This window comes from Seriola dumerili, unplaced genomic scaffold, assembly GCF_002260705.1.
Source record: "Seriola dumerili isolate Sdu_G_001 unplaced genomic scaffold, Sdu_1.0 BDQW01000044.1, whole genome shotgun sequence".
Classification (NCBI taxonomy): Eukaryota; Metazoa; Chordata; class Actinopteri; order Carangiformes; family Carangidae; genus Seriola; species Seriola dumerili.
In genome coordinates this window covers 3,372,326-3,383,921 of record NW_019174299.1, presented here as the reverse complement: position 1 = coordinate 3,383,921, position 11,596 = coordinate 3,372,326, and the positions used below count along the sequence as shown (strand labels likewise).

The 11,596-nt window shown below is 42.2% G+C and overlaps 1 protein-coding gene across 1 annotated transcript in view; it reads left to right on the top strand.

Moving 5' to 3' along the window:
- The first annotated feature begins 1,586 nt into the window (after nucleotides 1–1,586).
- Nucleotides 1,587–11,596, top strand: part of shank1 (SH3 and multiple ankyrin repeat domains 1) — a 57,823-nt gene continuing 47,813 nt past the window's right edge. The window contains exon 1 of the mRNA XM_022739555.1: nucleotides 1,587–2,093. Coding sequence (XP_022595276.1) covers nucleotides 1,587–2,093 — 507 coding nt within the window. The remainder of the gene's footprint in view (nucleotides 2,094–11,596) is intronic.

Sequence of the window (11,596 nt, the reverse complement as noted above, 5' to 3'; positions counted from 1 at the left end):
ATCCTCCTGTGGATTTGAACGTCGTCCCTCCTGTCGTTTGTTTGGCTCGGTGAGGAGCTGTCCAGAATGTAGTGGTGCTGAAAATCCTGAAGTCAACCAGGAGCCACCAGGGGCAGATCTGTTATCTTGCTCAGCTCGTACACTGAATGCAGCGCCGCATCACTGATGCTCTGAAGTGGCTTCTCTTGGCTCTCTCAGGGGGGATGGCAAAAGAGTGTATAGTTCATCATATGAAGAGCTGTTGTCCACTGAGAGTGTCTATATTGCAGACATGCAGTGATGAATAGTCTGTTGTGTAGGTTATTATTGGCTTTTTCACACAGCTTCAATGGACTGAATTAGTAACAACTGACATTTAGTTTCAACCTGCCTTAAGAAACTGCAGTAAAAAAAATCATTTTTAATGTATCTTTCAATTGATTTTTTTTTTAAAAGGAGAGTTGTTGGGAGGAAACACTTATATTTAAATGGTTCAAAGATATCGATTGAATATCAGTTCACTGCAGGCTGCCTTGTTTATTATAACTGACAATATGTCATAAATAACAAACAATTCACTGTTGTTCTTTATGATTATTTTAGAGCCTTACAATGAAGTAATTGAAATATTGAAATTGCAATATGGCCAAGTGCAATATCCAAATTGCAGAAGTGGCAATTTTTTTGATAAAGGTCAAATGTGTCACAACAGACCATAAATAATCACATCATAATTTTAAAAAAAATGAAATGCAAAAATGACCATTCCCACTGAAATCATGACTCATATCTCAATCGTAACATCTGACAAAATAGTTGCAATATGATTTTTTTTAGAAGTGCTACAATAGTTATGGAGCCACTCAAGTCAAAAGGTTTCTCCTTCAGGGAACATGAATTTGAAAGTTTATAACAATCTGCTTATTATAGTATGAGAGTATGTTGCAAAGTTATATTTTTGGCTGAAGACGTCACTAAAACAGCTTTCAACAGTATCCAAAAGTTTGTTTTCTGTGGAGCATGAATGTGCTCAGTGTAGAAATCCTTGCCCCATGGATTTCAATATTTATGGTGTAAAAGGTGGGATTTCTGTCTGATGGCTGCTAATGGCCAGGAGATCCCCAAGTTAGTTTAGTGTACATAGGACCTCAGTAATGCAGCTCTTCATGGTTGTACTTTAAGCTAACGTACGACTCTGTGCAGCACTGCCGTCTAAAGTCGTACATGGCACAGTTGTGCTTTCGTTAGGGCATTTCGCCATGTGTCTGAGCGTTCACTCATCTGGAGTTTAACGGCACAGGCAGGAAGGCTGAATGTCTGGCGAGAGTCTGGAGGCTGAAAATTAACAGCACAAGTGGATTGGTTTATACATGAGGTGTGAATAGTATGTGATCATGCAGTGAGGGTTAGAAGTGCTGCATGGCTGGAGCTGAAGCAGTCCGTTTCCATAGAGACCAGAGTTTGTTAGAGCGAGGAAAAACTTATAAACTTCTTCTGTTGTTTTTCTTTGTCTCTGTTTTGATCATGTCTTCTCCTCCTTCCTCCCCCCCATGCAGTGTCTCTCTGGGAATGATGGTGTTGACACTGGTGCCCCCCTCTCTGTCGCCATGACGATGCCATTCAGCCCCCTGTCCAGCGACGAGGAGCAACAAAGGATGCTGGGAAACAATCGACACCTCTATCCAGGGGCAGAGGACGAGGAAGAAGAGGAGGAGGAAGAGGAGGAGGAAATGGAAGAAGATGAGCGTGATGAGGATGGGGAGGAGGAGGAGAATGGCGAGCTGGAGGGGGAGGAGGAAGATGATGAGGAGGAGATGGTGGAGGAGGTCAGGCGAGGAGGCCTGTCAAGGGGGGGCAGAGGTGAAGTACACAGGCAGTCAGGTAAACTGGCCGGACGACCCAGCGGGGACAGACAGATCCGGCCAGGGAACCCTGTGCACACCACTAACCCCTATTCATCCAACCCCGCACCCACACACCAACAGCCAGCCAATCAGATACAGCAGCAGCAGCAGAGGAGGCTGAAGGAGCGCAGCGCCAGCTCGGTGCCATCTGAGGACGCCCACATCGCCATGATGGTGTTTCGTATTGGGATTCCAGACATAAAGCAAACGGTCAGTGCTGTCTCTGCGCACGCACACACACACACCCACACGCACACACACACACACACACGCACACACACACACACACACGCACACACACACACACACACGCACACACACACACACACACGCACACACACACACACACACATACACATACACACACAAATACAGACACAAAGGGTCTCAATCCCACCCAGCTCCTGCAACATTAGTTTGTTCACCTTTGCTTTTTTGTCAAAATAAGGCCAAAAGTCAGCACCTGGTTAGCGTGGAAACAAAGGTGTACTGCTGGTCTGGCTCTGTCCAAAGGCAACAAACTCCCCCTACCAGCACCTCTAATTAACAAGTTATATCTTGTTTATTTAAAGGAAAGTGTAAAAACAACTATTTGTGTGCTGGTAGCCAATGCAAAGCTAGCTGTTTCCCCCCGTTTCCGGTCTTTGTGCTTAGCTAGGCTCATCTAACTCGTTTCCCATACTGTCAAACTATCCCTTTAACAAACGATGCGTTCAGGTACTATCAGATAATTTTTTTTTTTAAAGTATAATTTTTTGGGCTTTTTATGCCTTTATTTGATAGTATAGTGGAGAGAGACAGGAAACAGGGAGGCAGAGAGGGGGAATGACATGCAGCGAAAGGCCGTCCGATGCGGGATTCGAACCGGGGCCAACTGCAGCGAGGACTGTAGCCTCTACACATGGGGCGCCTGCTTAGACCACTACGCTACACGACGCCCCACTATCAGATAATTTTAACGACCCTACAGAAGATAAGTGGATGGATTTCTTGTTAGAGAGTGAAAAACTTTAGTTAAAAGTTCACAAAGGAGAAGCTTTAACTTTCGCTTTAGAGATGTCACAACAAGAAAACCATCACGACACCTTCAAAAGAAGTGTTTGTCCCCTCCGGTTTTCTGTAGAACATTCATGCCACCGCACTGACACAAGACAGTGTGAGCCCTGGGACTTTGAAGACTGATGTTAGGTAGGAGGGAGCCAATGTTCGACGTCTGTGCCCCGGGGCCCATCCATCGTCTCATAACGGTGTCCATGAGTGTATGACAGTGTGTGTGGTCAGTTCAGTCAAAACCTGCAAAGCGCTGAGCTCCAGAAACACTACAAATCTCCCAGGACTGGGCGCATTACGTCGATTAGATTCTCTCTCTCTCTCTCTCTCTCTCTCTCTCTCTCTCTCTCTCTCTCTTTCACTGCATCACCAGTGGTAAAACTGAGAGGACCGCAAATACTCGTCAGCAGAGTGACTGCTCTGAGATGGCGAGCGAGACTTTCAAGGTGACCCAGCTCTGGAGACAAAGAGAGAGACAGCGGGAGACAGAGCCAAATTGCATACAAGAGCAATCACAGTGAGAATATATGGGCAAGAATTTGATTTAAAAGAAAAAATCAACAGAAAAACACTGCAAGCATGAAAGGTTTCAGAGAGAGGGAAGTTGAAGTGAAGAGAGGAGGGTAAAGTGTGTAGTGGGGGGGAACTGCCTCTGGCTTAATGTTGCAAAAGAGCTTTTAAATGGTGCGATAAAACATGCCATGAAAAGCCCTTTACGGTGTGACTGGTTTTAAGAGGGCTGTCCAGAATCATGATAGACCGATCCGCCATCGCTCTCCATTTCCCAGATGCGGTCTCTTACATCACATCAGTGCGAAAGCTTCCATCAGGAGAGTGTCGAAATTTGCTTCACAGGTTGGAGATGCAGCTGCCTCCATGTACAGTGGCCATTCTCCCACACATGAGGAAGTTGCCAGACGCCCAGGCAGGGCTAGCCCCCCCCTCCCCCTGTGTTTTCCTGATGGGTGAATAGTAACACAATTATCCTGATAATTTAATTATGAAGAGCAGAGAATCGGGCTACATGGGACTGAGGCTGAATCCAAGTGTTTGTGTGTGTGTGTGTGTGTGTTTTTGAGTGGGAGGAGAAGCAGAGAGAAGTGTGCATCTTTGCTCATAGCCAGATTAAAGCTATACCAGACCGGCTTTGTGCTTGACAATCAGAAGGCCGAGTTCCTCAGACATCAGCTGACTGTCCTCTTCTATCCTTTCTATTAAGCGATCGGGGCTTCTGCAACGTGTCGGCTTTATAAATCATCAGCAAGAATAAAACTGCAAATGAAATAAATGTATTTGCAAGGGTGTGTGTGTGTGTCCATATTTTATATTTACCATCTCAGTGCACTATAAATGCCTTCGCTCAACGCTTCTTCCTCCCTCTTGCTGCTGTGTGATTTATTATTGATCTGTGCATGGGTGTCTTCAGCTGTGTGTGTGTGTGTATCCACACACACACACACACACACACATGCAGACACTTCTGCTTGATTCCGTGTTTTTAAATCTAACCATAAATAATTCACCGCTCCCTATTTATTCTAACAAATCGGCATCAAAGTTTAATTGTGAAAAGAGGGGAATGGGGTTAAAACCTTGGTACCATAAAACACATGGTGGTATGATGTGGCACATGACATGAGAAAGCGAGAGAGAGAGAGAGACAGAGAGAGAGAAAAAGGTGATAGAGGTGGATGAATGAAAGAAAGAAATAAAACAGATACGGGTAAATGGATGTAGACAGAGATAGAGATTGATCAAAGTAGGTAGAAGGTAGCTGAGAAAGACAGCTGAAGAGAGATAAAGGTAGACAGAGGATGACAGAGTTAGAAAGAGATAGATCCAGACGGATAAAGTGAAGCAGACAGAAATACATAAAGGTGGAATCAGATTAAAGTACAGAAAGGCTTCTGTTGCTGATTGATATTTGACTTTTTTAAGCTGCCGGTAAGTTGAATTTTATGTGGATTTTTCTGTATCTCTGGATCAGACCATGTTCACACCTCCTTGAAATTGTAAATATGCACTTTTTTTTTTATCTAAATTTGATCCTCGCCAGGGTGAGAAAGTCCCACGAAACCACATTTACACTATATGAGATAATAAACATCCCCATGTGAAACCCACAATAAGTGTCACAACATGACGTATTAGCAATCAAGTACAGTGTTAATTCCTCCTCATCACATGCGCTAAATGTTTAACAACAACAGAAATTAATTTGTTTATCACGGAAGGACAGATTCGCCTTTCTCTGTGAGTCTTTTAACAGGAAAGGTCTTCATGCCTCTGCACATGTTTTAATGAGTAGCAGAGAGGTGCAATTTAAAACATAGGGATCAATATATACTGTATCTTTAGTCTTGAGTTTTTTGACTTACAAGCCAATATTTATTAACTATATTTTCATTCTTCTCATAACTAAAACGTTTTTCCTAATATCTCAGAATCTTTAAATGTTCTTCGTCACAGTGTCTCTATTTGTGGACGCAAGATTGACAAGTACTGTATAATCATGTTCATTAGCTTGGCTGACAGATGAGGATGACACTAACGGGCTAATGTGCAGGTTTATCCAAAAACATGCAGCAATGATCAGATATATCAGTCTAACGGTACAGGATTTTCACCTCTTACTTCTCATCTTCTTAATCTTTTCTCTTCTCTGCTTCATGTGTCTGATTTTATTAAACTCACATACTCAGACATGCAGATAAACATTAGCACTGAGAGATAAAACATGACTTCACAGACTTCTTGCCAAGATGCACTGACTCGGTACACTTAGCCTTGCTTCCCAAGGTCATGAGAGTTATAACCCACCAGCACTTACCAACATTTACTCTGTCTCCCTCTCTCTCACTCTGACTCACCCTCTTCAGGCCACTTTTCGCTCATTCGCACCCTGTACTTTCAGAATAAAATCCTCTCTGATCTTCTTTCTTTTTTTTTTTTATTTCTCTCTGCTTCATCTCCTGCCCTCTCTCCTCCACCTCCTTCTCTCACTGGTGTCGGGTAATATCCCTTTACACTCCCAGTACATTAGGTCTGTTCTACATGTCAGCTAATTCACCCTCAATAAACTCTAATTGCTCGTTAATTGCGTTGTAATGAGATGAGGGAGTGACTGTAGCACGCAAATGCAAATGTTATGAATTGAGGGGGGGGGGGTTTTGAGTGACAAAAGAGCAGAAACATAAACACACACAATCATTGGTAGTTAGTGATGTATCTACCTTTTTTTTTGACAGAAATATAGCTTCTAATGTTGAATATTCATCAATCAGTGTTGTACATCCCTGAAATGATGCATTTCATGCTGTGTGATTACAGATTTACCTGCGCCAATTCACTTTGATACAGCAGTTTATGTTATGTTTCCACTGGGACTGCTTTACGTAAGGTTGGATTGAAACCCCAGTAAATGGCACCTGGTGATTAGAGCCTGAGCTATATTTTAGTGCTGAAAAAATAGTTAGAAATCTGATAATGATATAACGGTTGAAATTGTTTTTTAACATTATAATGCAATTTATAACAAAAATAAAAAAAATGCAAACACTTTTTATAACCAAATATTTTTGGTAAAGATCTGTCAGGTAGTTAAAGGACAAGTTCAGACATTTTTGAGTGTGTCTTAAAATCAACAGTCAGGTGACACAGTTTTTTCTTGCTGTAATCAATCCTCCTTTTCAAACGGGCCATTAAAAGATCACTTCTTAATGCACGTTCAATGCAGGTGATGGGGGACAAAATCCACAGTTCTTGTTTTGTCCAAAAATGTATCCCGAAGTTCATCTGAACCTAATGTGAGGCTTCAGCATTCTGAGATAATCAGTTCAAGTGGGTGTCGTCCAAAGTTACAGCCTTTATAGTGTTTTTTTTGCTGAGCTGCAGTGGAAGGACGATTAAAAAAAAAAAACGGGCTGTAACGTTTGAAGATACCCTTTCATTTGTCTGACTCAGGCTGCAGAAGCCTCTTCTTAACTTCAGATTGACCCTGTACTGTAATTTTAAAGGCCAATATGAACTGGAGGAATGACTGCAGCAATGAAAACCTGTGTCATCGTTCATTTGGGCACCTGTTGGTGAGAACCAGAATAAGTCTGTAGTGTTAGTTTCTGGATGGTCACTGGGCTGTTCAGGTGGTTTTGGTAAGAACACCCACGAAGCAGTCTTCTTTTCTTTTATACCCAATGTGCAGATACGTTTGTGTTTGTGTGTGTGTGTGTGTGTGTGTGTGTGTGTGTGTGTGTGTGTGTGTGTGTGTGTGTGTGATCAGAAAAATTAGATAAAAGGAATAATCATTAACTTGTTTCTGTGCTAACACAGCCATTGTTATCATGCTACTGAAATGTTTAGCTGGGAGTCCTAAAGAAATACACTGCTACTGTAAATTGGCAGATTACAGTGAGCGCTACACCAAATGGCTCATATGACTCATATTAACACTAACTCTTAACATAACCAATATAACCAAGGGTGCATCCGCCATCACTGCCAAACAAAATACTATAGCATTCAATGGCATGTATATAGCAAGTAATGTACATTTAGCTAGAGCACTAACAGCTTGTGTGCTAACCACAAGCATGCTAACCTTACAATCTACATATTACAGACAATGAATATGACCTAGATTAACTAACATATTGTGTTCACACTTGATTATCATCAGAGACGCACACCGTTCACCACGCAACACAGACCACTGACAATTCAGGCAATGCACTTCAATTGCTGCATCTTAGCATCTTGAACGCAGCAGAATAGACTGAAACAGCTGAGCAGAGCGCGGCTGTGCTCAGATGATGGGGCCGAGCTACTGCATGATCAGACAGGGAGCCTTTCGTACAGCAACTGACTATTAAGACACACAAAACACTGTGAGCCTGTCCTTTAAAGAAAGAGTTGTGATGACAATACAGTTCGTCTGACACAGGTTTTTTTTTTGTCCCAAAGACAAAAGATGAGTTGCTGAATGCAGAAAAGTAATAAAATCTCTTCAATGTGTGCAGGCTTACAGGCACTTGGTGGCATGTAGAAAATAGTTTAATTTTGGCTGCTCCTACGACTGGATTGCAATGCATATTAAGTCCAAGCCTTTTTCTGTGTCCCTAATGCCATTAGGAGCCTTTATTTGTGCACACATTGAGCAGATGGACTCACCTTTCTGCAATCATGAGAGCACTCAGAGAAAATATTTGTTGATAGTCCTGCTTTCCCTCGGTATGATTTACCTTTGGTGTGTTAAAACTCTCTGAACAGAGCCGTAGAAGTCCACTGGGGAGATATCTCTTGAGTCACTGTCAATCAGGACCACACTGCTGCTGACAGAAAGTCTGAAATGTCTGTGTCTACTGCATTTGTCAGGAAGGGATTTTGGCCACTGCTGCATATCTGGACTTTATAGGTCAAGGAGAGGTTTAGTTGGATGGATTCTGTTGTCTCATGCTGGAGAGAGAGACAGATCGGGGTGTTGTGTAGAAAGTTATTTTGCACTGTAAGAGTTGATGTCGTGTCCCATTCCATCTTTTGAAGGTTAAAGCACTTCTGGCGTACCAAACCTGTGTTGAGGAAAGCGTACAACCCTCAGTATTCCCAGTTAGCGTCATTTTGGGGATTTTTTTTTTTTTTTTTTTTTTGGCAGGTCAGTTGCAGCTCCGTTTGTCTAGAAACAGGGCCACATTCAGAGGTCGAAGTGACATACAGCTGTTGTTTCAACAACATTTGAATGACTGTATTACTGACCTGCTTCACATTGATATATTGTCTTTGAAATGCTCTGAATTGTAATCTGCTCCTCTAAAACCCTTTTATTTAAATGTAGCCCAGTTTTAACATTACAAATCTTTTGACCCACAAATCAAAGACTACTTTATACTTCTACCCCAGTAAATTTATAAAGGGAAATACATTCATTTGACAGCTATAGTTACTAGTTACTGTGCAGATTATGATTTTACACGAAACAATTTGATGCACCGTATATAAAGTAATTAGAATTTGCTCCGCCTTGGCTTTCTATAATAGAATCCTGCTAACATATTAAAACATCAGTAATAATCCTGTAATATAATATATATGAAAATTGGAGGAGCCAGTCTGCATAATGAGCACTTCTAATCACGATAATCTTGATCATTTAAGCCCATTTTGTTGGTAATAATTTCTATCTTTACTCAAGTAAAATGTTGAATGCATAACTTAACAAAGTATTTTGCCATTCATTCATCAGCCGTCCCTCTTATCCTTTTAGCGTTGCGAGGGACTGGAGCTAATCCCAGCTGACATTGGGCGAGGGTGGGGTGCACCCTGGACAGGTTGCCAATCCATCACAGGGCTGACATACGTCTGCATGCCTGACACGGGGAGAACATGCACACTCCACACAGCCGGCAGGTTCAAACCCGGTGAGGTGGCAGCGCTGGCTACTGCACCACCGTCCCGCCCAGTATTTTGCCATTTGTGCTGAAATAAAGTATGTGAATACTTTTCCATCCACTGATGAGTGTGACTCCCGAGTTTACTGGTTTTGGACCTCGACGCTCTGCACTGATCCTTCCTCTAACACTGGTGGCTGATGAAAAAGGCACTGGTCCATTAACTCACTTATGTGCACAGTGACAGTCAGACGTGTGTGTCACAAGTTGTTGATATGATCGTGTCACAGCAGGCGGTCGTGGCAGTTTTGTTTGCAGGTTTATCGGATTGTCAGACTCGTGCACATGCAGACAAGTTGGCATTTGCTTGCCGAGCGCATTAAGCAGCATGAAACAAATGAGTTTTTCTCCGCTGTTTGACTCGAACTGAATTCTCGCAAACTCTGAAGTATAAGCAGCATCCCCTGAGGCAGGATTTGGCCTCACAAACACTGAAGACACACATACACGCAAGTACACACACTCTTATATTCCAGTGCTTATAGTTAGGATATGTGAACGACTCAGACTACAAGTCTGAGTCCACCGTGCCGCTCTACAGCAGTGTCGAGGTGGTATGTTAATGAAAGGGTGAGCCCCAAAGGTGAATAGGGGAACTGAGATAATAGAGAAGGATGGATGGGAGGAAAAGAGGAGGGAGGGCAGCGTGAGAGAGCGAGAGAAAGACAATGGAGAGAGAGAGAGAGAGAGCACAAGGCAGAGAGGGGATGACGGGAATGCTTAAATGAAATTAATTCACTCATCTTATGAACTGCTGTAGAGAGAAAGGGGATGGCGAGAGAGAGAGAGAGAGATATTGAGAGTGAGAGAGAAGTTGACTTAAATGGCGACATGGCTGGCGTGTCTGTGAGTGTGTGTGTGTGTTTGGTGGTGGTGGGGGGGTTATTTCCCCATAGATCTCATTAAAGGCTTCTAGTCCCCGTGCACTTGGCCCTGCAGAAAAAGGCCAGAGGGACAGAGATAGAGAGAGCTAGAGATGGAGAGGAAAGAGAGAGAGACTCTTATTCCTGCATAGATAAGTGACAGAGCTGTTACAGAGAGATGGAGTGAGAGCGGGAAGGAGGAGGGAGAATAAGGTAGAGATAGGCAGGGGAAGATAAAGAGCAGCATGGACAGAGTGAGTGGGCGTATGTGAGTGGGAAAGTGTGATCACAGCTTTAGGAGGCAAGACAGAATTTTAGGTTTGAATAATGATAAAAAACCAGCAGAGAAACAGGAGGGCTTAAAGCTGTGTTCACATTCTAATGTAAAACCAAAAATCATATGAAAGTTATAGGTTATATATAAAAGCTGTGACTCATTTACAGACAGTAGTATCTTGACTATGTGTCGGTGTCAGGTTTGTGCAGAATCCAGTGACGTAAGAATAAAAATAGTCTATATACATACATATTATATTATAGGATTATTATTACCGGTGCGTTAATGTGTAAGTAGTCTTTTACTTTTGTTGTTGGTTGAAGTGAAAATTTAAACTACTCTGATAAACTCTTCTTGGGCAACTTAATCTGCACAACCCCAAATCTAATGCAGACATTTCTGTGCATAAATACGCCCTAAAACCCCCGAACCCTTATTAGAAAAAATCTCCAGTGCAGCAAGAAGAGTGCATTCAATTAACTTTTATTTTAAATCAGTTTAAAATAATATAAAATGTTCTTACTGCAATGTCAGATTTTTTAAAAATTTTTTAACAAAGAAATGAGACTTAAAGAACTGGATTGCTGGCTTAAATTACTTGATAATAATATTTTGCGCACCGAACAATGCTTTATATCTAACAGGAGGATATATTTGCCTCTGAAATGTTGTGAAGTAGAGGTATAAGGTGTGTGTGTGTGTAAGTAAAGTACCTCAACATCTTACTTAAGTACAGTAGTTGAGTAAATGTACTTAGTTACTTTCCACCGCTGGCAGAATGCTGGTTATATTTCACCCTTGTTAACATCATATCCTCAGATGATGCTTCCAGGTGCGTCATCCACTCAAAGCTGCCAGTAAAACAAAAAATAATGGCGGTAAATGATTTGATGATGCTGATGACCAACCAACTGAATATCAAGAGAAGAAACTGTATTGTTGCTTGTTTTCCCACTTTAGTCGATCAGATGGAGAAGCTGGATCCGGCTGAGCGGGTAAATGCAGCAGGAGTCACCAAACCTGGACAGAGCTCTGATCAAGTAAACAGGATGAGACTCAGAGCCGGCATGCTAACGTGCATGT